The 27,825-nt window shown below is 39.7% G+C and overlaps 1 protein-coding gene across 2 annotated transcripts in view; it reads left to right on the top strand.

The window, feature by feature from the left end:
• Positions 1-455: 455 nt before the first annotated feature.
• Positions 456-27,825, top strand: part of KPNA1 (karyopherin subunit alpha 1) — a 58,863-nt gene continuing 31,493 nt past the window's right edge. The window contains exons 1-6 of one of the 2 annotated variants that reach the window (XM_066341176.1): positions 456-568; positions 13,126-13,259; positions 14,003-14,110; positions 15,801-15,900; positions 16,461-16,555; positions 20,605-20,736. In XM_066341176.1, the coding sequence (XP_066197273.1) occupies positions 13,131-13,259; positions 14,003-14,110; positions 15,801-15,900; positions 16,461-16,555; positions 20,605-20,736 (564 nt within the window). In that variant the 5' untranslated portion in view covers positions 456-568; positions 13,126-13,130. Of the gene's footprint in view, positions 569-8,190; positions 8,465-13,125; positions 13,260-14,002; positions 14,111-15,800; positions 15,901-16,460; positions 16,556-20,604; positions 20,737-27,825 lie in introns of those variants that run through there. The other variant, XM_066341177.1, reaches the window with a different exon arrangement.

The following is a 27,825-nucleotide window of genomic DNA, read 5'->3' on the forward strand; positions in this document are numbered from 1 at the left end:
CATCCCTGTCCCTTTCAGCACTTCCCGGCACGGAGCTCCCTGGCGGCGGCGCTGGCGGGCAGCGCGTTGGGGCCTAACACCGCGGTGACACCAGTGACCGCCGTGACACCAGTGACCGCTGCGCCACCGCCACCACCGCCTCTGTCTCCCGGCACGCGACCCCCGCGGCCGGCCGCCGCCGCCCCTCAGGCGGGGAAAGGACGCGGCACGTCCTCCCTGCTCCCCAAACCCTCCCGGGCGCGGCGCCGCCGCCCGTCGCACTACAACTCCCGGCGTGCCCCGTGGCGGGAGAGGCGCGCCCGCGCGGGGCCGCGCGCTGCTTGCCGGGAGCCGTAGTCTTTCCTTCGGGGCCGCGCCGTCCTGAGGAGGGCGCCGCCACCGCCGGCCGGTCTCGCCGGAAGGGCTCTCCCTCCCAGAGGGCGCCGCGGCGCGCCGGGCGCGTGCGCAGTGCCGCCGCCAGCCAGCGCCGGGCAGGCAGGGAGGGAAGGAGGGAGGCAGGGAGGGAGCGGCGCTCGCGCGCCTCGGGCCCGAGAGGAGACAGCGCGGGGCCGCGCCGGGCCGGCAGCAGGTACGGGGGCCGGGGGGGAGCGCCGTTACCTCGGCCCCGGCGGAGCGAGCGCGGCGGCAGCCGGGCGGTGCGCGGGGCCGCGTCCCCGCGGGAGGAGGGAGCGGGCGGGGATCGGCTGCCGGCGCCTCGGGTTGTGGCGTGGGGGGGGGGAGGGGAGGCCCCGGCGGGGGTGCCGCGCGCGGCGGGAGCCCTCTCGCGAACCCCCGGCCCGGGCGCGCGCGCGCGCAACAGGCACGCGGGGGCCGCGCGCGGGGCGGGGCGGGGCCGGCGCGGCGGGAGCGGCGCGCGCGTGGGCCGGGATCGGGACCGGGACCTCGCGGGGGAACTGGGAGACGCGGGCCGGTCCTGCCCTGCCCAGGGAGAGGCTCCTCGTGGTTGGAGGGACTCTCTTGGCTTGTGCCGGTGGCGGGGCCCCGCGCCGGCTTTGGGAGGCGCCCTGGTTGTCTGCGCGGAGTCGGACAACTCCGTGCCGCGGGCGGGCTGGCCCCGTGATGCTCCCGCGGCGGGACGGGGTGCGAGCAGAGGCAGGGCGGCAGCTGGACGAGAGGACATCGTCGTACGCTGAGCCAGGGGAGGTTTAGCTTGGACATGGGGAGGAATTTCTTCACGAGAAGCGTGGCTGAGCATTGGAATGGGCTGCCCGAGGAGGTGGTGGAGTCACTGTCCCTGGAGGTGTTTGAGGAAAGACTGGACCTGGCACTCGGTGCCGTGGTCTATTTGACGTGGTGTTATTGGGTCATGGTTGGACTCGGTGATCTGAGAGGTCTTTTCCAACCTAATTGATTCCGTGGAGGAGAAGGGAAACTTTCTCCTGCATTTCCCAAGCTTTTGCTTTTAAAATTTTTTTCCCTAGCACTGTTAGTTGATCCTAAAAAAGCTCTGCCATCTCCCTGCCAATATCACCCCGTCGCCTCGCATTATCTCACTTACAGCGTTATTTCTTTGCCTGTGTGCCACGAAAGGTTTGCGCTTGGTAGCCGTTTCCAGTTGTGCTCCAGAGACTTTATATGCAGCAGAAACTCGTCCCATTCATAGTCTCTAAATCCCGTTGCCCGTAGCGCGGTCTGTGTAACAATGATTTTAAGCTTTGCCTCTTGAGGGCGTTTCATGAAAATGAAACTCCGGGCTGAAAAGATACGTCATGAGCTGTGAAAATACCGGGCTGCTGTTTCTGCAGAATTCCCAAATGGTGCTGAATGGTGGTGTTTAATGGTCCCTTTATCTTTTATTCAAGCTGCTGCTCTTCTGGATTTTTTTGTTTGCTGGCGTATTTTCTGCTCTGACTGCTTGATGTTAGTGAAAGACTTAGCAAAGTTGGGATATGTCTATGAGCTCTCAGGAAATGGGATTGCAACTTTATCCTTAGAAGCTCTGTATTTTAAAGGTAGTTTGTATATACCTCTGGCAATTAGTAGTTAGAGCAGAATAGTTAATGAAGCACTGTGTAAATTAATAGGTTGTGTCAAGCTGATCTTTTGTGTATTTGGCCTTGTTTTTATTGTAACTTCATTGCGTTCTCCTTTCAGTGTTCCCACCTGCATTGACATGTGAACTAACTCATTCAAAACCAGTTTTGAAGTTTGTACTTGAGCTGTGGTTGCACCTTTTAATTACCCTTTAGACACAGCCATAGGCACAGGGGAAATGAATGGTAGCTTGAGGCCCGGGAACTGAGGATGACACATGAGGTAGAGTTTTTTCTCAGCATGGGTTTTCTTGTCGCAGTCTTTCAAACAGATTCAGTGATGCTTCACTTCTGAGAGATTGTGACAGTTTTGAGGCCTTGGCATCGTCCCACAGCCCCCCAACTTAAAAACAGAATCTTTGTTACATCCCCTCTCTCATTCTGACCCTGTAGCAGGGTGTTCATCTTTTGCTGTCAGTGTGCCACGTGTTGATTTTCCCCAACGTTGTGTTCTCTGTGTTGATGACTTCAGAGCTGGCATGCTCGTGTGGTGCTGTATATTCAGCTGAGTGCTGGCTCCTGGAGAAGTCCCAGTTCAGTCCATTTGGAAAGGGGAAGGCAGCAACAGCCCATGGCAGCAGCACTGGCCTAAGTCACCACAAGAACGAAAACGTCCTACAGTCGGTTGTAGCAGACTCTGAATGGTTCTTTATAGAAACTTCTAAGTGTAAGTGTTTATTTAAGCAGGTTATTTGATAGTCTTATTTCAGCTTGGGTGTTTCTATACAGTGCTCTTTTCTTTCATTCTTTTCTATTCCTCCCTCTCTAAGGAGAGGAATAAGCTAATGTTAATAGAATTGTACATTTTCTTTTACAGTCCTGTTTCTGTAAGCTTGCTTTAAAATCATTCAGTTTGTCCCTTCACAGGGTGGTGAATTCTTTTTTCTGAAGTGTTTCACAACCTCTTGAGGCAGCTTAACTTTTATCTTTAAGAACACAAAAGGAAAGTATACCTTTAAAGGCAACTAAACAAGTTCTTAGGTTGCAAAATGTAACTTTTATGGCAAGAGGTTAATGGATGTAAAACGGTGCCTCCCTGAAAAACTGAAATCAAGTTTTTCCAAAACAGCATATAGCAGATTAAAAAAAAAAAAAAAAAAAAAAAAAAAAGTGATGTGATTTATGGCTAGGGCTTTAATGTTAATTTGAAATACAAGAGAAATAGAAGCGCAGCAGCAAATGACTTGATTTATTGTATTTGTTTAAATACTTTGGAAGGCCAAAGGGAAGAGTGAGCGAGCCTAGTAGGCTGTGAGCAAGTCAAGAAAAATAAAAGACATTAAAGGAATTACACACTTGATGAAATATTCTGAGTGGCTGAAATATCTGCCCAGGAGGTTCTGGAATGATGTAATGGACAAACAAGTTAGAAAGACCAACCACCTCTTTTTCAGAGAACAAGTGGAAGCTGAACTGATAGAAAAATTATTCAGCTTCATACTAAGGGGCTAAAGCATAATGGATGTGCTTAAATAATATAATAATACTAATAAAGAAATGCTGAAGTGAATTACAGAGGGTAGAGGCAGCATTATGATAGCAAGTCAGCTTTTTTCTGCTCTGAAGAAAAAAAACCTGTCTGTTACAGTTTTTAAAGTCTGTTAAGCAGGTAAGTGGATTAAACTGCTCGATGTTATTTCCAAGAATGAGTGTGGAGTTTTCAAGATACAAAATGCCAGCAGTGGAATGCAAGGCCTGTAGAAATATCAGTACTTTTAAATTATTGTGGACAAGGTAAAGGGACTCTGGAAAAACAGAAGAGGTAATTTTAAGCTAAACACTCTGAAAACCGCTACTGAATAAAAAATTTGTAGACCAATGTGACTGGAAATTATATTATGCCACCTCCTGAATGTCTGGAATTGCATTAAACGTTGTGCAGACTTAATAATTCATGTTGAGGAGAATAAGTAGAGGTAGTCTAAGACAGGTGACAGTAAATTTCCTTTCACCAGAATTGCTTTATAGAGGATGTTAACAGCAGGAAGGTATGAAAAAGTGCTAGGGAGTAATAGTAGACTGAACATCCCAGGGTCACTTCTGCTGGTCTGTGCATGTTAGACAGGAATAAATGGAGTTCAGTGACAGAAGAAATTTGGTTTGGAGTAATGTGAACACTTTCTTGAGACATAATTACTGCTTAGTGTCATGAGGAGACAGGCGCTAAAACACATTGGAACAGGAAGAAGTACGACTGTTCCTGGATGTGCGTGGAGAGTTATGGACTCTGAGCTTTCGGAGTGTGGCATAAGACTTAAGATTTAGCCAGTCACCTGCTGCTGACAGCTTCCTTGTGACCCAGAGTGTTTATTTTCTCTGTTATTCTGTTTTAATTTGGTAGTTCTGAGTGCTTGTCAGGCTCAGCGGGAGGATTCATATGTTCTGTGAGATACCAACTGGTTTGACACACACAGATCTTTATTGTACTTCATATAAAGCTGAGATTATATGTAAGTGATATGCTGATTCTAAAACCATAAAATAAATACCCTGTGGCTAAATATCCTGAATGTATCTCCAAACAAGGCTTTGTAAGCCTTGTAATCCTACCAAATTTAGTGCTAAGGTAACCTGTTGAATTTTGAAAATGTCATTTTGACAAACAAGCCACCTATTAGTGGATCACAAACTATAAGTATCTATAAGTAAAATCTGATAAAAATGTTGTGATTAACATTAGATTGTGTTTTTTATCTAAAGTAGGGTGAGATTGTCTCTTAAAAGACACAGGGATTCCTTGTAGAGCTTACACACGATCCTTTCTTCAACTGCCTATGTGTTCTTATTCTACTTTTGTTTTTGGTGTTGATAATGCTTGGGGGGCACCACAGCTTGAGGTGTCTGTGAATGTGCTGCTTTGTTGGATTCAGCAGCTTTTGGTAGGAGGGGGTATCAGGTGTGAATGGGATGGGGGAGGCAGAATGAGTGTAACCAAGCTTTGGGTTGCCTGTGGGTTCTGGCTTGATGTGGCTTATGCCTCAGTGCTGTGTGACTCGGTCATTGCTGATGTCCAAAGCTAGGATAAAATCAGTAGAATTTTGACTTACTGTTACTTTGTGGGTTTGCACACGTTTTTTCATAGTGCTGAGTCACAGCAAATAATACAATTGTGGCAGACAGATTTGTCATCATTGGAAGCATGAGGTAGCTTTGGTTTCACGGCCTTCTGATACTCCCAACCCTAAACAAAAGCAGTTTGAAACTACCAAGTCAACTTTATTAATAATTTAGTTTATTTTCTAACCTAAATTGTTTCAAACTGTCAGAGATTTCTTCTTTTCATGGAATGAAATTCTGGAAGGTGCACTGTTCCTCACTCATAAAGAATGTTTAGGGCAAGTTAGGATATTGGAAATGTTAGGATGATCTTTTTTTCTGACAGATGACTGTCAAATGTAGTTTTTCAAGCAGTCCCTCTTTTGGATATGACCTTAAAGAAAATACATAGTTGGCCAGCCCATTCTGTGAGTGCAGGGAGGATGTACTGGTATCTTGGTCAAAATACAAATGTATCTTCTCTTTAAAAGAAAAACAGATTCCATTTTCATTTGGCACACAGGAATAATCACTTCTCTTGTTTCTTGTGGATGAGCACATTAATGTGAGGGTTTTTGTTTTTTTTTCTAATGTCAATATAATCCTGTGTGGCTGAATAGTTTAATTCTCTATCAGTTGCTGCTTTGTGTTATGACTATGGGACCTTTTAGTTTCAGGTTGATTGTGGACTGTGGGATTATAGAAATGAACGTGAGGGTTTTTTAATTTAAACAGATTTATTGCACTGCAGCATCTTTGAATGCAAAAAGGAATTTCGTGTTTTCAACACAAATCAGAAAGTCTCAGATAACAAATTTGAAGATGTTTTCATTGTAAATCACCCTGGCTTTGGCAGGTTTTTTTTTATTTTTGCCTTCTCACTCAAGTTAAAAGCTTTCTGGAACTTTTTAAAGCTGTATCTGCTGCCTTGTTAAGTCAAAATGGACCTTTAAAAAATGGAATTCAAAACATCTTGTAAATATCTTCATGGTAGTAAATGTATAGTGAAGTGCTGGATACACTGTATATAATCTTTTATTGTGCCTATCCCCTTGCTAAAACCCTCTTCCAATAAACCTTGTAAATGCATTACTTCTTAATCTGTTCAGCAGTGTTTCTTTGAAAAAGAGGGAAAAAAAGGGCACACAATCATCAGACTTTTAAAAATTAAGTGTCCAGTTCTGTGGCTGTCAGTGGATTTAACTAGTAATCCAGACTGATGTGCCAGATCAGTTTCTGAGATAGCACCAAGTGTCAGGTAATTCTGTTTCTGTTAGTGGTTGTTTATTTTAAGCATAAAATGAAGTATACTACTGAAATAAACTTCCTTGATTTTTTTTTTTAGTGTAATGAAGATCAGGAGCCTGGCGAGTTGGTGTTGGCTTGGTTTTATGTACATCTCTTAAAAAATAGGTACTTTTTTTTTGTCAGGCCAGAAGATCTTTCTGAATGTTACCTGGAGATATAATCAATGTACCCTTCAAGATCAGTAATTCTGCAGAAACACCTTTGATATAGTAGTTGTCTTTATTTTAGCCAACTTTTCAGCCCTTTTTTTTATGTTTGTGGATGAGAAAGTCAGGATGAGGTGTTGAAATGTGACAATGTGACATCCCTGCAGATTTGACAGAGATGTCTCAACATTGTTCAGATGCAATGTATTTCCTTCTCCTTTTTTTTTTTTTTTTTTTTTTTTTTTTGCCTGTGAGCAATAGTCAATATTAAAGTTTGTGATTTGTCTGTAGTATCACATTCTGTGTTGTGCAATGTTGTTTGTCTTTTAGGTTGTGTATTAATTATTTTAAGATTATTCTTATTTTTAAACAAGAACCAGTCCAGCTTGCCAAGTGGTCTAGAGCTTGAACATGCCAAATTAGCCACAGATTAGGTGGGTTAGTACTTGTTTTGCTATTTTCAGTGTTATAAAAGTGTTAGAACAGAAACAATTGTGAATTAAGGCTTAGCACTGGGCAAGGGAAAAGCCCTGAGAGGACTAGGAAAGCTGCAAAATAAAGCAGATATGAAAGATATGGAGATGGGCAGCAGTTACTTCTTAATACCAGTTTTTAACAGAAAGTATTTTAAAGCCTGAACTATGAACTGTATTTCAAGGCTATGCAAGTTCTATTCATGTTTGGCTACAATTCTTGTGTTACATTTGAAGTTCCTTTAATCTTCTGGCCTTTTGGATAGCACAGGGTGGTGGTTCCATTTCTTCTCCATTGTTCTTGTATGCTGGTTGCCCTAGGAGTGTGGATCCCTGCTGTTTGGCTGTTGCAGCTTTCATAAACCACAGAAAATGAAATTCCCAGGATTGTTTTGTTTCCTTGTTAGCACTAAGGGTTGATACATCAGCAAAGCTTACTTTACAGGTCTTTACTGCTAATTTTATAGTGACTGTGAGACATATTTCCCAATCCTCTTTTACAGCTACAGGAAAGTAAGCAGAAGTCTTGGAAATTGGCCGTGCTTTACCTGAACAGTAGCTTTTTGTAGTGGAGATGAATAAATATCCTTTGCTGTAGATATCCTGAGCTTTACAAGAATCTGAGGACAAGGTAACAGCCCCGTCCCTCAGGTGATATGGGTCTCCTGCTGATGGGCATTCCCACAGACCCCTTCAAGTCAGTATGGTTTGTCAAATAATTTTGCAGAAGTAGGCACAACCTCATCAGTGTTAATTGGCTGAGATGGTTTTTGAAATGACAGGAGACAGCCATGAAGAGAGAAGTCAATCTGATGATTTCCTTGATTTTCCTTTTTCTCTCAGATAACACTGTCACCAGTATAGAGACGTGGTGGATGTGTTTCCATCTCTGTATGATGCTGCCAAATGTGGGATTTTGCTCTATAAGTTTTTCCAGGGAAATAGCATTAGTCCCAGTTGATATTTTTATCATTCTATGCTCTGTATTCATGTTTTTATTATGAAGGGTTTTTGTTGTCTGTCCTCTCCAAGAAAGCTGATCATTTACTTCCATGAGATTTAAATACTTCTGTTAGCATCCTGACTTGTTGCCTGTGAATTACCAAAAAGCAAATCAGAAGGACTTTGGGAAAAAGTTCCTTTTTAGGGAAAAAACCCAGACACATTTGTGGCCAAAATGCTGATTTTTTTTTTTTTTTTTTGAGAGTGTGCTGATGAAAACAATGAATGACCAAGTGCTGCTTTCACGTTGGCTTTTTACATTGAATAAGTTTTCTAGTCTTGCACTGAAGAGTGTCAGAAGGTGATGTGTGCTGTAATTAGAGCTCAGGGAATTGCTTAAACATCTGTCCAGGCTGTGCTGTAGGTATTTGGCTTGATGTCAAGAAGTGTGATTGTGAAGAAGCTTCTTCTCTGGGACATCTGGAATCTCACAGCAGAGCCAGTAAGCAAAGTAAAATCTTTGAAGGTAAAGGTTTTGTGCATTTCTTCCCTTGAATAATTCCAGCTTCTCTCACTGCTTGGAGTTCTGTCTTGACAGGGCCATTTCCAACATGAGTTGTCCTTTCAGGGCTGACAGTGCCTCTTGTACCTTTTCCCTGTCTCTCTGGCGGCAAAGGAGAGACAGCAGTGTGACAGCACAGCAGAGCTCCCAAGTCTGCCTCCAGTGACTCCTTTCCTTCTGACAACTGCCTCAGTTAGGAATTGTGCTCTCATAGTATGGCAGATCTTGGGTATTTTGATAATTTTTTATCACACTGTTTCTCTTCAAACTCCTATTCTGCCTTTATTTTTCAAGTCTTCCCCTTCTGACTTATTCCCATTGTGAGGCAGAGTGTCATGTAAAGAGCTGCACTCTGAAACACAGTTTTTTCCTTATTCTTGCCCCTGTTTGCAAAGAAGGAAAGTCTGTCTCTAATAGTCTTTAATATCAGGAGTGTATTTGGTAATGCTGTTTTCATTATGTATATATGGTACGTATATGCTCTCACATGTCTAAAAAATACAGACTTTATATATATATATAAAATTACGCAGCTCTTGATTTGTAAGGGCTTTATTTCTACATCTCAATACCTCTGACGTGTGGAATATCCAAGAGTATTAGTCACACGGTATTCCTTCTGGCAAAGCCCTTAAGTATAGTGACAGTGATAGCTGATTTAAGAAGGCAGGGAGTTCATTTTTGTTCCTATTTAGATGATTGCTTGGGACAAGGTAGGTCATGGCAGTAAGTGACTCTGTATTTCCCAGTGCTTCAGAGTTTCTTTGACTTGAGCAAGGAGAAATGCGATACTTCTTATTTCCCCTAGAAACATGTGCTTAGAACACATCCACAGTCAATAGGTTCTTACCTTAATCAGCAGAGAAATTTGGGATTGCGTTTTCTTTACGGAAATGCAGACATTCAGGAATAGTTAGTGGGTTTAACTTTGCTTAAATTTGTTTTTGTGGCAGACAAACTGAGAAAGAGAAAATGTCATATGGGGCTTGAGTGATGTTGCACAAAAGCCCAAGAAATACACCATGGAAATTCCTTTACCAGGTCTCCAGAAGTTTTTATCTATACCCAGGAGTATCAAAAATGTGGACAATACTGTGCTATCTTTAGGAAAGAAACGATGGGTAGAACATTTCCATGACAACCACCACAGATTTTCTTCAGAAGTAGTGTTAATTTTGACAATGCAGAGAAGATCCAGGGTTTGCTATTTGCTGCAAGGGTGAACTTAAAGTGGCCACTGAAAGATTTTTGGCTAAGTCACACCAAAGCTGCTGAAGACCAGTGAGACAATTTGAAGTTGTTTTGCTTCTGTGGTTTACTCTGGGGGAAAAAGCTACATCCTCAGAAATGGAGGAGAAGATTTATAGCAAACAATCCTTGGATGACTGTAACAACTAACATAGAGCTGTTACATTTTTAGTCCTAAAAAGCCATTGTGCACTCACACATTTGAATAGGTCCAAAGATGCTGTCAGTGTGTGTGGGCTGGATGGAATCCTTGATGCACTCGTTGAGTTTTTCACCAGTAGTCAGGAAACCAGTAGAAGAATGGTAAAGAAAGAATTGATTTTAAGATATGTTCAGGATTTAAGAACTGAACTTTTACTTTTAGAAAATGACTATGGGTTTAGCAGTTACAGAGGTTTGACAGGTCTATGAAACACGTATGTGGCTATGTGCTGGGATTTTGTTTATTTACTACCAGTGATGGCCTATTATAAAACAAGTTATTGAACCCATCTCTAGTTGGGTTGGTAACTTCTCAGTTATGAAGGGAATTTAATCTTTTCACCTTTAATGAAAGAAACTCTCTTCCCAGTCATTTGGTGGTAGGTGTTTGTACTCCCAAGTAAGAGACATTATACTATTTTGAAAGGATTAAAGTGTACGGTTTACTCATGAAATAGAAGAAGGGATTAGTCAGCCAAATGAGCTGTCTTGAAAGTCAGAAATATATGATGAGCATAGCCAAAACCTGCAGCTATGGCTTGTAGAGGGGGTAAGAAAGATAATACCTGTGAAGCTGTTGGGTAGAGGGCTTGTGGTAATATCAGATAAAGAATTCAAGTAAATCCTGTACCTGTATTTTTAATAAGTGAAACAATGACTTTAGGTACAACAGGAGGGGTTAAGAGAGCTATGAAAGGAAAATGGAAATTACTACCTTAAAGGCAGAGGCAAAATGAATTGAAAGAAAATCAATATGCAAATGGAGAGATAGGGGGGGAAACTAGGTTAATAAGTACAGTAAGGAAGAATGTACTTAAGAAAACTTGCTTATTATGAAGTTTGTTGTGTCATTGATGTTTAGAAACATTGGAACACTACATGGAAGCTATGTAATAGAAATTAGATGAAATTCAGTATTAAGGGATGAAGATGTTCCCTGTCAGGAATTCAATTAAATTAAGAACTTGTAGGTATTGAAAGTGAAGGTATAAAATGACCACAGAAGTTTATCAAAGGCGTTGTCAAAGTCCTGAAATCCCAAATAAAGGCAAATACAGTCTTATGAATTGGAGAAGACAGACTTCAGACAAAAATGGATAATTATTAATAACACTATGAAAGGCCTGATGTTATCTGGGCTGCAGTGTATGCCTGTGTTTATTCATGGTCAGGGACAGAATGATCAGAGTGTCTGCAAAGCTGTTTTTGTGTCCTTCTAGCTCATGGTTGTTCACCTGGTGTTTGAGGTCAACTTGCTTATTCTCTATTTTACTTTGTTCAAAATATTTCAGGAATGAAAGAAATTTTGAGTGTTTGTTGACTGAACTTCTTTTTACAGTTAAATTCACAGGCTTATTCAAATAGTATGTGTGTTTAATATACAGGTAGTAGTCACTTAAACTAAAAATGTGAAGGGCATAGAATTGCCAAGCACACTGCAAGAAACACAAACATTTGAAGCTCAAACATGTAAATGCAGGAAAAAAGAGGTCTCAAAGCTGTTAAGAAAGATGCAGGCGACTTCTGGCTCTCTGAGATTTATCTTTTTGTTGTACCTTTATTAAAAAAAAAGGCCATTTCAGGAGAGCCTTTTCAGCAAAATAAAGCTGCTGCATTGCTTACCTATATGCTCAGGTGTTATGTTGCATTCGGTGCAATCTCTGACTGACAATCAAAGTATAATTCTGTGTCCCTGAACATTTTTTTAAATCTCACTTTTCAGAATACAGTAGCATTTGAAGTGATGTCTGAAATGTTTTCTGTGAGAGTCAATTCTGATAGTCAGAGTTCTTATAAATGATTGTCAGGTAGAGGCAACATAAAAAGAGGTTCTAACAAGCATATTTGAGTACCTTTTTTATTCTCTTACAACTCTTTGTGGTAACTGAAAGAAGAGTAGTTAAAGTAGACTTGATATACATTTGATGTATTTTAAAGAGGAAACCTAAGCTGTTGAGAATCTGTATAGACTCATGTTGCTCCATTTTAAAGTAAAAAGTGCACAGGAGATCATTTATCATCTAGTGGTTCTGTGCTTATGGAATTTGAGGTAGGTAGCTTATTTAATGCAACACATTAGAGCATTCGAAACAGACCTTTAGAAGTCCTGTAGAATAACTTTTTATATAGTGCAGCTTCCAAAATTTTATGTTATAGGATTTACAATATGTTGGGGACTCTGCATCTCTGTGTAGATGCATGGAAACACTGACATGTTGAGAATTTGATTCCCAACCTCTTTTGGATATAAAGGATGTAAGGATGATGTAAGGAGAGAAGTAGCAGCAGAATGGAGCACTAACAGTAGAGACCTAATCCACACCCATTGCTCTCAGGGGGATGAGTTCTTTCCGCACAGTTCTCCACCTACTGCTTTATGCTAAGTGACTCCAAAGTGTGGTGTTGTACATGTGCAAATCGTCATGGGCAGCTATAAGTGCTGACCCTCTGAGTTACATAAGACAGATGGAAATCACAGACTGAAAAAAGGCCCCTCTGCATAAGCAGTGGCAGGATTAGGGACTGGGGGTGGGGAGGAGGGGAACAATAGCACTGCTTTCTTTGCAGGACTGAGCATTTTCAATGGTTAAACCATCTTGGCCTACAATTTTTGTTTCAATTTCCTTGTAGGCCTTGTCTGGATAGAAAGAACACAGGGTTTCTTCAAGTTTCTTCAACAGGGTTATGTTGAATTAACTTAAAACACTGGATATGAACTGCAGAAAAAAAAGCCCCTGTACTGACATGCAAAGTGAATTAAGCTAAAAAGCAGCTAAGACACCTTCACTTCTGAGTAAAGGCAGGAATATTTAATTTGGCTGATTATCTGTGGGGAAATAGTAAATTATTTTAGTGTATTTTCTTTTTAGCCCAGTCTATATACTCTGCTTTATAGACCTTAGTTCTTAATAAAATATTTTACTTACTCTCTGAAGCTTCAAAAAAAAAATAAAATAAAAGTTTGTTGGTGGGATGTGAAGAACTGGCACACCGAAGTGATTATTCTGTGAAATTTTACTTTCCACCTTCTAAGTTCTATTGGAAGTTAGGTGATGGAATGTAGGAGGGCAGTAGCTGGAAGTTCATGGCTACAAGTTTAAGGAGTGGACACAGAATTTAAAATAATGTGTTGTTGAAGAGTAATTTTGTTTTCTTTTTTTAATTACATTGTGAAGGAATCATGACGACCTCAGGAAAAGAGAATTTCCGGCTGAAGAGCTACAAGAACAAATCTCTAAACCCTGACGAGATGCGTCGCAGGCGGGAGGAAGAGGGTCTTCAGCTACGGAAGCAAAAGAGAGAGGAGCAGGTAATGCCCAGCAGTTGAGATCTCTGTGACCAGTCCTTAAACAGTCCTGTCTTGCAGTGTCTCTGCCTCTCTTCTTCTCCCAAGCCCCTTCTTAAGTTGTTCCTGCCCTCCGTATTCATACACAGTCAGTCTGAAATCAGAATCATTTGCCACACTTCACTGTCTCTTCTGCAGGCTCTAGAAGACATAGAATTGGGTGCTCCTCATTCACTAAAGGTTATCATTGGCCAGAGCAGCCATGAGGGTTTGAACAAAACTGACTGGTAGCTGTAGCCTCTCCAGCTCTTCTCATGACATCTTAAACTGGATACTTTTTCTGGGTCCTAGCAACCAAATTCTGCTCATCCCAGTATAATAAGCTCTGTATAATCATCCTCCAAAGCCCTCTTTGCTACTGTAACTCGACTGTCAGAACCCCTGCAGGTGTTCCATAAAGATGTGTAATACACAGGAATTTATCAGGTCTTAGAATACCAGCATCCTCTGCAAGAAAGCAATGGTGTGGAACCTAGACAACTTGTAGATGGAGACAGATGGTGGAGAAGAGAAGGAGATATCAGTGAGCATTTCCCAGAAATGCTAGGAACTGATATTTTAGCACATTTCTGTTTTCATTTACTCCATGGCTAAGCTTTCTCCACATGAAATGCAACCTGCTGGGTACGTATTGGCTGTGTAATTTATATTAAATTTTTTTTTATATATATATATATATATATATGTTAAATACTTTCTCTCTTCAGTTGTTCAAACGCCGAAATGTTGCAACGGCTGAGGAAGAAGCGGAGGAGGAAGTGATGTCAGATGGAGGCTTCCATGAGGCTCAGATGAACAACATGGAGATGACTTCTGTAAGTGATGAGAAAGGAATACAGTGTTGGTTGAAATTGGGCAAGTGTGTTGTGCAGTAACATGACAGGAATGAAATTCCAGAATGATGTGAAGAATGCGTTCAGAGACGGACGACTCTAAAACCTGTCACAATGAACCACCCAGAAACAGATTACACGAGAGAAAAATGCTAGGGATATACAGCGGCTGGTTTCTCAGCATATGTGCTCAAGAAAATGAAATAAAATGTCATTGTCCTGGCAGGCTGATCACTTCCTGGATTTAGTGTTCACCATTAGAGGTGATTCCATCAGCTGTTACCCAGAGTTTTTTTAATCTGAAATTCTTACTGCTTGAAGCATGGAAGTACAAATCAGGCAGTGTGTTATTGAAATTTATGAAGTTAAAAAGGGGCTCAGTGGAAGTCTTTCTTAGTAGACTTTCAAGTGGCACCAGTTTTAACCAAAGTGTTAGGAGCACTGCTAGACCTGGCTTAACTGTCTGCATGAGGCCTTGAATCCTTTCCATGCTAGAATTTAAAACTACAGAAAAATACTTCTTATGAGAATTAGACTTTTCTACTTTCTCCCTGGAAAGAAAAATGGTAAGGGTTTAAACTGAAAAGTTTAAGCCAAGTGCAGTTCCCACTTAAAAGTGTTGCTGATCTTCATAGTGTCTGTATTCAGAATATGCAAGTGATGTTTCCATAGAAATCAGGCTGAGCTTCTGGTGGTTATATGATCTTGAAAATTACTATGAAACAGAGAAATGCCTATAAACAGCATGGTAGATAGAATATATGGGTTTTCTCTTCAGGATAGTATTCAAATATCAGACAAGTCCTAAATACCATTAATCATTTGTTGGAAGTTTATATTAAACAAATAGAGAGTAAAAAGTAAGGAAAGGATTTTGCCTAATTGATAGATAGAGTCATTACACAGTTTGCTGTGTTAAATGCCATTAATTTCAGGCTCTTAACAGTTGGAGCTGTTGGCTGTTAGAGACAACGTTTAAGTATTTTCAGCACTGTCATCTGTCTCCCTGTCTGTCTAAGGGTTGAGATCAGATGTATTTAAAAATTTAGATTAGAAGTGGAAGAAAAAAATCCAACTTTTCTTATGCTTCTTTACATGGGTGCATGTGTGGTGAGCAGAATGTCAGATTTTATCTAGCATAGGAAAGGTTGCTGATTTAATTTAGTAATATTATTAGAAACCCATCAGTATTATGGAAAATTTAATACCTCTACTTGATGTTGATAACAAGCATTAGGTTCATCAACTCTTCTAGAATGACAGGTCCTATGCATTTTGGTGTAAGAGAGTAAGTCAAAGTGTACATGCTAGGGAAATCTAAATGCTAACATAATTACTTTTTGTTAAAGCTGACAGTTTTACATTTATTTTAGAGGAAGGGAGAGAAGAGCAATGAAAAATTCTGAAGAATAATTTTCTTGCCATTTCTTGAGCAAAATTTGAATTTTGGCTTTCAGTAAAGCAAAATTGCACTTGAGAATGATGATGCCTTATGTAGATGTACATATATAATGATTCCCTTGTTGTCCCTAATAGTTTTATCTAAGTTTTTCTTCAATAAGAAATAAACTTTATACTGGTTTAGCAAATGTAACCTGTTTGTCGCTAATTCCAGATTTTTCCCCTTTTGCTCTCTATCCACCCTCATTCTGTTTCCCCATCTAAATCCTAGAGTGCAGTCATCACTGCTGATATGATTGAGATGATTTTCTCCAATAGTCCGGAACAGCAGCTCTCAGCCACCCAGAAGTTCCGAAAGCTGCTTTCTAAAGGTAAGGGCTGAAATTACTGAGTAGAGAAAAGCACAGAAGCCTCCCTAGCATGTGGTTTTACTTTGACAATAGCAATAAAAATTGAGTTTCACTCTGAAATTTCTGGGTCAAGCTCTGCTTGATGCAATGTCAGCTTGATATGTGTAATAGTCACTTCTTTTTTTGAAATCTGTTTTGAGTGTTGCAGATGTGATATCTCCTCTTGGATGGAAGTTTAAATGTTGTAGTCTCTGTGGCCCAAACATGCTGATATACCAAAGTTCTTCTTCACGTGTACATGCCAGAATGACTGCACAGGGCTGCTGCTCTGAAATCAGTCTGCCTGGACTACTGAGTGCATCAGTGCATTGAATCATGTTATCTTATTACCTCAAAACTCTGGAGCTTTCTTATGTTGACAAGTTAGGAATCTGTTGCCTTTTAGTGATGTATTGTAGAAAAAGAACACATTCCAAGAAAAGAGCAGTCAGTATGTCACTGGATATTGTTTTTGATGCAATAATAGAGAATTTCCTTACAAAGAAATCAATATATCTAATGTAACTTCTTACTTTAAACAGAACCCAATCCTCCAATAGATGAAGTCATAAGCACACAAGGAGTGGTGGCCAGGTTTGTGGAGTTCCTGAAGCGAAAAGAAAACTGTACATTACAGGTATAAAAATATAAATGTATCTGTCTTTCTAGTTTAGGAAAACATTTGGTGATGCAAGTTTGATAGGAAAAAAATAAGTGATTTGTTCTTTCTTCACTGTGTTAAAAAAGCTATTTTACCTTCAGAATTTCTGGTGAGACCTCTGGGTGCAGGACAGAAGAGAGAGTGAGAGAGAGAGAAATGTCTGACCTGCATTGAGTGATAGGATGGCGTCTTCAGACTTCAGCAAAAATAGAGCTTGAAATTTGGAACTCAACAGATAAAAAGCTGTTAGCCTGAACTTTAATGTTTGTCTTCTTTGTACGAATTGAAGGCAGTTGTAAATCTTGGGAATTAGGATTTAATTAATGATTAAAGTAAAAACAAAATTCAGAATTAGAAACACAATCTGTAATGATAAGCATAGAAAGCTGGAAACCTTACTGTGCTTTGAAAAAACTGAATTATGTGTGCTACAATGGTGGTTAATTTTTTTTGACCTTTGTCTGATTTCCAGCTGTCCATTTTTCTGGTCAGTCTTTCTCTGCTAATGGAAAGGGAAAGAAAACAATTTATCTGGTTAAGGAAAAAATGTGTTAACGTGTAACCATTAAATACAATACTTAGATTAGAGTCAGTGTCCTTTCAAAATGCATAAGGCAACAGGTTTGTGAATGCCATGTAAAATCCAAATTTTGTTGACTGGAAATATGCAAAAAAAATACAAATTTTTTTTACACATTAGAGAAAGCATTTACAGGTCTTACTTTTCAAATTGTTATCCACAGAATTCCAGAGGTCTGTCAGCTTCCTTTGAGGAATCTGAGGAAAGTAACTAAGAATATGTATCACATTTAAGCTGGCTGGTTTGCAACTTCAGTGGAAATTTTGTAGCTATTTGATATTAAAAAAACAAAACAAAACAAAAACCCCACAAACAAAAAAACCAAAAAAACCACCCCACAAAAACAAAAAACCCCCCACCAACCCAAAAAAAACCCCCATAATGGAATGTGTTGGAGTCCAGGACATCCCCTTGGATGGCCTGGGACCTGAGGAGGGGAGTTTGAGCCCTGGACAGGGGGGTGTGGAGAAGGTCGAGGGGGCTCGGAGACCTTGGCACAGAGCCCAGGGAGACACCGGGTTTGATTTTGATCCATGGGAAAAGCTTTCACCATTGCAGAAGTAATTACAAACTTCCAGGATGTGAAAATTGTAGTCTAGCACAGTAGATGATGTAGAATTTAATAGTCTTAGAATTTTTAGAATAGAAGTAAATGGGGACAAGATGGTGGAATTTGGGTGGTACCTTATGTACTTCTCCTTCTTCCTCATCCTCCATTTTCTGGGGTGGTGATGGCACAAAGTAGTTAGAGTAGATTGGACCAAAGTAGAATGTCACTTCTGGTGTGGGCACTGGGCATTGGCACAAAATAGTAAATAACTAGTACGTAATTATCTGTATAAATGTTAGGGGACATCCCATCTGTGGGGCAGTCGCCTCGTGTCCCAGCTGCTGTCCGGACCTCGGCTGGGAGCAGAGAAAATTTTGAGATACCAAATAATAAACAACACGAGAAACCTGAAAACAAACCTTGAGGACTCTGCTTTCTTACACGGACGTGACTCGGGGCTTTTTAGAGGGCCAAGGACTTTAAACAGTCTAAATCTCGGGTGAGGAAACCCCCCCGGCAGAATGCTTTATATTATTTGTAGGGGTCTAGCATAGAAATCTAAGACAGGCAGATAAATGGAAGCAATTCTTGTGGCCTTACTTTTACATGGAAATAGAAAAAATCAGAGTGGAAATGTGCAAGCTTGTCCTAAAGACTTCGTTGGAAAGTAGTGAACATACATGCTTGAGTATGTTACTCTTATTCTACCTGGGTAATTTTCCTCCATCTTGCTAAATCTCTCTGCCTACTTTGCAGTTTAGGGTCTACAGATAGAACTTTTTGCTGTGATCAGTTGGGAAGTTCTCTGGACCTCATTTTTTAATATTTGTGTTTGTTCTGTCATTGTTTCCAAAAATACTATTTTGGGCTTGGCATTTTAGGCATTTCTAACTCTAGGCCTAGCTGTAGAAGAAAAAGATTTTCAACTCATTCTGAGACAGTGAAATACAATTTATAGCTGCTTGTAGGGTGGGTTGAATATGGCAACGTCCATGATAATGAATTTAGAACTTAATGGGAATTTATGGTCTGTTTTTCTTCTGTATTGTCAATGGAATATCCTGTAAAAACTGGGCCTCTAAGATCAGTGATGGGAAGGCCTAATTTCTTAGGAATTCCTTTATTTTGTTTTTACTCAAGGTGAATGGAAGACTTAAAAACCTCCCCTGATTCTTCAGGGTCATTTAGCCCTACATGGACAAGTACATTTGTCTCATGTGGAGAGAGGAATCTTAAAAAGGAACAGCACCACACAGTTGTCTTTGCCATTAACGTGTGACTGTTCCTTATTTTATACATCCTGGAGCATCAGGTGTCCACAGAGAAGGAGGAAAGAAGCTGTCACTCTCTAACCTTTCTGTGACTTACACTGGAGACAGTGAGAGTCTTCAAGCTGTGAATTGTTTAAGGTGGTGATACTAGTAGGAAGCTGGAGGACAAACTTGAAAATATGGATAAGAAACATCTGTTGTTGAAAGATGAGTAATAGTTATATTATAATGTACTACAGAACACTGGATACTCACTTCAGAGAAAGAAAAATTATAGGAATACAACTTTTTATGTTGGCCTTAGGCTCTGGTCACACTGTTTTGCTTCTTGTTCGTTAATGATGAATCTTGCAGTTTTGACTTTGTGTGTTTCTACTTTATTTTGCAGCCCATACTCCTTGTGTATTGCAGTGATGCATTTTGGAATCGTTTATTCTGATCACATCTTACTAGAATGTTCAGTTGATCAGAAGGGCAGGATTAATTATTGTATTAATTAATTGTATTTTCAAACACAGAGTTTTTAATAACACAAATGAAAAGCCATAGAAGTCTAGGCTTAATTCTTGAGTTCTTATTTCAGGCACATTTCAGGATTTGATGCAACTCCTTAGCAGGAGTGGTTTTTATGATTAAGACCTAAATATGTCCTTGCTGCTCTTCAGAGACAGATAGTTTTTGAAGGTATGTCAGTATTTCCACTGGAATACTGCTGGATCAGCATCTTTTGGTAATGTCAAAATTGGTCATTTATGGCTTACAACTTTGCATTTTTACTATTTGTTGGTTTTACTTTTCATTCCACTTCTAGCAGTCTTTGAATTCTATAGATTCTGAATGTATCTGATAAGATGGAAAGTTGCTAGTGTAGTGTAACACTCTTTGGGCTGAAAGCATGCAGAAGCATACTCCAGTGTGAGTTTCTAGAGGATGTGTTTTCTGAGGTCTCAGGTAGGGTTAAAATTTGCATTTCATCTTGAAAGGGTAGTGCTTTTGCAAGTTAAGATTAAAATAATAAATGACAAAAACAGTTAAAAGATGCAAAGTGTTAGTTCAGGATCTCAATTTTGCTTCAAGTCATGAATAAAAACTTACACTATCTTACACTAATAACATTTGGCATCAGTACTGATCACCAGAGCTGGAGGAAAGTACTTGGAGTTGTTTTTTAGAAATCTGTTTTTGTTTGGTTGGGGGTTTTTTAAATATCTTTTAGTTTTTTTATTAGCTTCATATCCATGATGTTTTGTCAAACAATGTCTTCTGCATTTTCAGGAATATCACTGGTGATTCAGTGAATGCAGGTGTCATGTCATGTGGGAAAGCACATTATTTTGTGTACAGGTTCTTAGCCAGTAAAATAGACAAAGATAACATAAATGCATAGCAAAAAAGAGAGATTTGAAAAGCCCACCGCAAACCTGATGTTCTCATAAGGAACTGCTGCAAATTTTTGTTTCAAGTGATAGTGATAACTCTTAAATACATGATTCTGATTCTTTGCAAATTGTCTGTTAATTAGTAAAAATCTGCCAGATCTCTCTGGTTTAAAAAGACATTTAGTCTCCATGTTTGGTGTGGCATATAAAACCCCTAGTAAACTGACTTGTATTTTGTTTTTCAGTTTGAAGCTGCGTGGGTTCTGACAAATATTGCCTCGGGAAATTCCCTTCAGACTCGAATAGTGATCCAAGCAGGAGCTGTCCCCATCTTCATAGAGCTGCTTAGTTCAGAGTTTGAAGATGTACAGGAACAGGTAAAGATTGAGAACAGCGTTGAATTTTGTGAGTGTGTAATCTGTGGAATTGGAGACTTTTTTGTTTGACTTTTTGTTTGTTTGGTGTTTTGTTGGTTTTTTTTCCCCTTCTCTAGAAAGGAACAAGGCTATCCTGTAAGAAAGCTTTTAGAGAAAATGCAGTATATGGCAATTTTGCAGGACAGTTGCTTTGTGTTTAGTACATGTTAAGTTGCCTAAGCAAGTATTGTATTTTTCTCTTCCTGGAAATTATATATTTAACCATTGCTAATGGGGTACTTAATTTTGTTCTTTAACAGGTTAGTATATTTCTGTCTATTGAGGAATTCAGGGAGCCTTTTTTGAATAATTACTTTAGTTATGAAAAGTTCATGCCTGTTTCTCCTGAAGATAAAGCATGAGTGGAAATTATGGTTTGCTCTCCAAGCTCCTTACAGCACAGATGAGTATTCTTCAAGGCCCACAGGGATCAGTATAAAGCACAGACCAAACATTTGATTCAGTAGCTGCCATTTGAGGTCTGTAACTTATATTTGAACAAAGATGTACTTCAGACGTACAGTCTTGCTTTGAATACTTAGGGTGATGAAACATTAATGATGTTAACAAATTTAGTTTCAGCCAATCTTATTCCTAACTTGAAAGTATGTACCTTTACTCTACAAATTTGACTAGCTTTGGGTCCAGGTATTGCTTTTGTTACATTCTCTACTCCATTAGAAAGTTCTGTGTTTTTTCCTATTGCTACTTGCAGACCGTAGCTGAGGCTTTACTTGAGTAAATGGAATTAAGCACTGAATTCTCATTTTGAGAATATTTCTATGGTGGTTGGTTGGGTTTTTGGTGACCTTTTGCTGAACATTTCTTAGTTTCAGTGTCTTTTTGTGGTGGTGAAATGACAAGCCCTGGCTATTCCAGTAGCACTCTTTCAGCGTTGTTGTTTGCAGAGATAGAACCTCATTTCCACTTCTGCTCAATACTTCGGTGTGTAAATATCCAGTGTCTTTGCGAACTCCTTGCCACAGGAGCTGGCTGTGAGCTCAGGTTAAGCTGATTACCCAATGTGATCCATTGTTCTTTTCAGAGTCACTGACTTCCAGGGTTCAGTTCTCCATCCTGTAAGTGTGACCTCTACTCTGTGTTCCTAGATGTCTGACCTTGCATTTGGCTGTATTGAGATGCATGATTGGAGGAGTCCCAACTCATAAACATTGGACTGCTTTGTGTAACTTGCCTTTCTTTCTTGTAGCTGGCTCAGAATGTACCACCTGTACTTAAGGTTGCCTAACATTTTCCACAAGACAGATTTTTTTCTTAGTTGCTTGTAGCTTTCAAGTTACTCCACTTTGTATCTTTCCATTTTCAGTGTTCTGTCTCAGACTGAATTATTGTTGAGAAGGCTTTTAAAGAGGAATGGATTCAGGTGTTTGAAAAAATGTTAAAGAAAATAAGAAGTATTTTTTGTCCATTACTTTAGCTTTGAGGAGTTAAGTCTGATGTTGTAGAAATTACAAATGTGATAGGGAACTTCCAAAATGGCAGGTAAATGCTGTGTTCCACCCGTGTGAAAATCCATCCAGACTTAGCTGTGTGGAGCCTTTCATATTTTGTATTTTGGGGATTGAACTTGGTAGCATTGCTTTCCAAATTCAGCCATGACTTGAAGAGTGCTGTTCTGCAGAATGATTGGTGCTCTGTATATAGTAAAGGCTACTCTTACTTATTTTTCTCCTAATGATTGATCTTCTGTGCTAGAGCTAACTAGCCTTTTTTTTTAGGTTGTTCTCCTCCCTGCTAATGTTCAGGGAGCAGGTGGGAAGAACAAACCTGTTTAGATTAAGTTGTGCAGCTTTCAATCTTTAGATGAGTGAATTAACGGAAGAGCTTAGGGGCCACAGTTAAGTAGTTTATCTGGCTTCTTCCCCCCTCCCTGCCTCCTAATAAACTGCTGGCATATTAAAATTCAGATTGCAAGCAGGCAGAGTGGCACGGTTGTCATTACTGGAAGATATTCTTCCATGCAGTTCAGGTGCTGCCAAATTCACGGTCTCTCTCTTACTGGTAATCTCAAAGTACCAGTTACAAATTGCTCCCTGGTAAGCTGTGCTGAAGAAGGAAAGTGTATAATGACCAAGTATTACTTAACAGTGTTTCATAGTGAGTTTCTGTGCTGCACCTCTGGAGATTGCAGCCCTGTTCACAACTAACTTGGGATTTAATGCTGGCCAACAAACGAGGAATTCTGCCTTTTTTCCCACCAACTTTAAAAAGCCCCTAGCACTTCACCATAGTATCATCTGAAATAAAAATTAGACGCATATAAGCACTGAGAAGTTCTCTCTTGTACTTCACTGTTACAGGATAGCAGTAGTACACAATTGCATAGTATTTTTCCAGATGACTCTTGTCTCATTCAGTATATGCACAGATTGTTGCCATGGTAACAGATGAGTGGGTAGTAAAGGAGGCTTTTATTTGTCATACTGTGACCCTGTTTGTTAAAGTTGGAACAAATTATAGTGCATGGAGGAGAATGGGGAAGAAATTCATACAATTAAGCTGACTGTAGGTTTGTGACAGAAATGTTTCTACTGCTTAATGTCTGATGTGGGACGATTTTCTTCTCTCAGTTTTCAGTAAGTGGATACTTGTTCTGGCGTTTTTAAGTGCTCAAGGGGAACTGTTTCTTTTTCATTTTGTAGTTGAGGACAGCCCAGCAGTGATTTTTATAGTTAGGCCTGTGTTTTGAGCAGGTCTGATCAGAAGTTCTCAAGTTAGATTTCTGAAACTAGGTGGTATTTGGCTACGGTTTTCTCCTAAAATCATCATCCTAATTATGTCTCACAGTAATACTGTGAAGATTATTATTTGCAAACAACTACATTTGCAACAAATGACAAAAATACAGGAACATACAGAAAATCTAACGACGTGTTCAGGACAGAGGGGCCAGAAGCTAACCCTGTAATTATATAGTAAAAGATGAAGAGAGAAAATGATTGAAGGCTGTGTTTAGGAAGTCATTCTTTGTTCTAATTGGGATAGCAATTCTATAGAAAGGATGTTAGGTGATAACATTATTTTGGATATATAGCATAGCATAAACAAAAAATATGTATAATATCTTACTTATTGCCTAGTCATTATCCACTGCTGTTGTTTTATAGTAAGTCAGTTATAAAGATCTACGTGTTTACTTTGTCTTACATTTCTAATTTCCTTTAGTGGTGGCTTAGGAACAGATTTCAGTGTACCTTATCTTCTGATCACAGTGTTCCCAACATGTATTTCTCATATTTATAAGCCAGTTTTAATTTTACACTTTTTTCCCTTTGCATATGCTGATTTCTGACTCTAGTGAAGATTCTAAATCAGCTGTTTCAAGAAGTCTGTGAGGGAATCTTTAGAGCGATGTTTAATAAGCAACACATATATTAATGAAATACCTTATGTGCTTTTACAAGATCTGTTTCTCATTAAACTCTGCAGGCCTCATTTAATTAGCCTACTGTCCTTTAACTCTTTCATGACTTGCATTGTGTGTCAGTCTTTCTCTGGGGTCAGTGGTCAAACCATTTTTCCCATCAGAGAAATTGAGTTTATCTACATCTGCATTATTTATGAAAAACACTTTCGTTACATCTCCCTGCCTCTCCCCATTTCTGTTTTTGGTGTACTGATTTTTAGGTTTAGTCAGTGGTATATGTCCTAGCCCTTTTCCACTTGCTATGTTTTTTTTCTTCCAAAAGACATCTAGAAGTTTTTATCTGCCTGCCTGAAATTATTTATATACAAAGACTCCATCAAAGCCCTTTAGACATGCTTAAGGTTGATGTGGTTTCAGCAGTGTCTTACCTGCAGTTCTTTCCTGACTTCCCCTGCTGCACTACTTGAAACTCAGATGTCTACTTGGCTTTCCTTGATGAACACTGTATTTCTTTCAAAACCCCATGCAAGGCATTGTGCTGCCTGTCGAGGAGGATCGAGGTTGTCTCACAGTGACAGATGTGTCACTGTGCTCTGCTGGACAGCCGGTGGTGTATGAGCATCCCTGGCTGCCCTGCTCCCCTTTGGAGAAGTTTGCATTTTCAGCTGAGGCAACCAGTATGTTTCTCCCTCAGTATTTTTCCATTTCTAGTTGTATTGCTATTCCTTTTGGTAACCATCACTTGCTTGGCAGAGCTGACCTGTGGCTCTGGTGTCCAGGCTCTGTTTGGCTTTTACATCAGCTGTCCTATTACCAAGCTCTTGGTAATCAAAATCAGGGCAAGCAGTCCAGGTGTGAGAATGAGCTACTTTCTGTTTGTGGGATGGGATGTGAGATGAAGGAGCTATAATCATCCCAGCAATGGAAAGAAAGATGTTTTCTGTGTTAGGACATAGTAGCAGTCATCTCCTAGGAATGTGTCTTTCTCGTATTCTTCCTTGTATTCACTTAGTCAATCACACTTATATGCAGGCTAGTCTTCACCATCTTCATCTCAGCATTGGATCCTTTTCCCAAGTCAGCACCCAAATGTTGAGGAAGTGTTGATTCTTTGTAATATTTCTTCTCCACTGAGAGGCAAACTCTGCATACTGTTGGTGATTGGCTTAAACCCTTAGTTTAAATATCCAAAGAAATAATGGCTAAGAATCTTCAGAATCCAAGGGAACGTGGAGAGTTGTCAAAAAGTGCATGGATTATTCACAGAAGGCACCATGTGGTTCAATAGTACTCTACAAGACCTGCACTTGGCTTTTACTGACTACTGAAGTTGTCCAGCACTGCAAGGAAAAAACACTGGAGTTCAGTGATGAGTAAAATAAATGGAAGATTTGCAACAAATTTTATTCTACTGTTAGCAATAAATGGAAATTTATACAAGTGTATAAAAATAGGTGCTGTCAATTACCAAGGCAACATTTGCACTTTCAGTTTGCACACAGCTTTCTGTCTAAGATGTGGGTTAAGAAATCAAGCTACAAATATGAAAATTAATGTCATCTTTAAATTGGAATTTAGATACTAGGAGGTACCGGAATGGATTTTTCTAGTCAAATTTTTTTTTTGATTGAATAAGCTGTAAAATTTAATGGAATTAAATATGCTTTTACATCTGCAAGTAGCCAGGAATGAATATGAAAACATTTGAGTTCTGTAGAGTGAAACCAAAGCCAAAATGTTGTGGCAAGTATTTGCATCTTGAGGAGTGCACAAAAGAGGAAATGGAAATCATTGAACATTATGCAGACAAACAAACCCTGAAGAAATTTGTCATTGTTCATGTGTTTGTGGAAACCATGACAGATCTTTGTATTTATGGCAGCGTTTGATGGGAAGAGTTTAAATGAGCTTGACTTGTGCTCTTTACTTATCTGAAGAGCTGAAGTAATTTCCTAAGGAAAGATATCTTATTGAATGAAACATTGCATATTTTTCTAAAGGTATTTCAATTAATTGGCATCCTGTGTCCTATCAGTAATAAGCATTACAAGGATTTCTTGTGACATCTCTTACCAGGTCCTATGATACCAGACTACTCAGCCACACTTTCCTTGCCTTAAAAAAAAAATTAAGGATAGGAAAGCAGGGGTGCTGTTTGACTTCTCTGGTCAGACCTTTTGATGTGAGATTTGCTGTTGCAAATCCAGTCAGTCATTCAGGGTCAGAATGGATTCTTGGATTAAGTGATTATCACTCTTACCAACCTTATAAATAGATATTGTTATAGTGGCAGAAACAAAGACCACAGACAAATGAAATAGGGCTTCCTTGTTTATTACCTGTGTAAGGGTGTCTGGGCAAGGAGATTGTGTCTTCATACAAAATTACTCACATCTTCAGTGAAAGAGAATTATTGCAAATTCTAACTACTTCTCCTCCCAAAGTGTTTTCAGAAGATTCACAAATTTATTTAGAACTGTCTGAAATCTTTGGTTCATTCCTCCGACTTCTCCTTGCTGTAGAAATGCAAATATTGGGGTGAGGAACAGGTGTGGCTCCATAACGTTCTAACATGAGTGACATTTGGCAGGAGGTAGCATATGTTCTGTCTCTTAAACTAAATTTTTCTGGTAGCTGTCTTCTGTGCCTTGAGTCCAAGAGGCTGCCAGACCCAAAGTTAGGCTTTTTAGATAAACTGTTGTCACGACAGTTGTAAAAACAAAAAGAATTAGAATGAAAAATGATGATGAAGATCGGTTTTGGGAAAACATTGTGTAGCAGTAGTGGCTGTGCTGTTTCATAGCACAGGTCAGTATAGTCTCGTGCCCTGCCTCTGACTGTGGCTGACAGCAGAAGCCTGGAAAACAGTGGAAAACAAAACAAAGTAATCCTTCCCCAGAACAGTCGCCTACTCTCTTCACAACTTGCAGTTTAATGGCTCGGATCCTATGCTGTTGTTGGTAGTACTGCCACAGAGGAGGAGCCTTTTTATTTTGTGTCTAGCAAGCTGAAATCTATCTACATTCTGTATATACTTCTGGTTTTAGCTGTATTCATTTTGAACGGTTTGCTAGTGGATTCAGGCCTCTAGAGTGGTTGGAGACTTGTTTTTTAAAGTAGCATCTTTTTGTCACTGTTTAAAAACATGTTACAGGAGAAACCAAATGCATTAAATTAATTGATACCATATTAAAAATGAATAACTGTGTTTACTTCATGTTATCAAAAAGTTTCCTTTAGATAAAAAAATCAGCAATTCTGTCAGTTTTTTTAGAGGGGCATTTTATTTAACATAGATATATAGAGAGGGAAGAACATGTTTATTTTGTGTGAGGAACTTGCTTTGTTCAATTGGAGAAATAGTTATGCACTATAACTCATTTTACTGCAGCGAAATACATAGCCTTCAACAAATTACAAAATCTTGTAATTTGCATGGAATTCATAAAATTGCTTTTATACTTGACATAGACTATTTCTACTTTTTAAAGTTATAGCTCTTATACTGGTGGACAGTGGCATAAAAACACCACTTGGCCCAAATGTATAAATCAAAACCAATTAAATTTTTTATTCTCGTCATAATTCAGAGGGTGGATTTCATGCTGCTTTAATTCTGGTATTTTTGATCTTCTCAAAATGAAGTTAGGGGTAGTACTGAT

This window comes from Sylvia atricapilla, chromosome 2 (assembly GCF_009819655.1).
Source record: "Sylvia atricapilla isolate bSylAtr1 chromosome 2, bSylAtr1.pri, whole genome shotgun sequence".
NCBI classification, from domain to species: Eukaryota; Metazoa; Chordata; class Aves; order Passeriformes; family Sylviidae; genus Sylvia; species Sylvia atricapilla.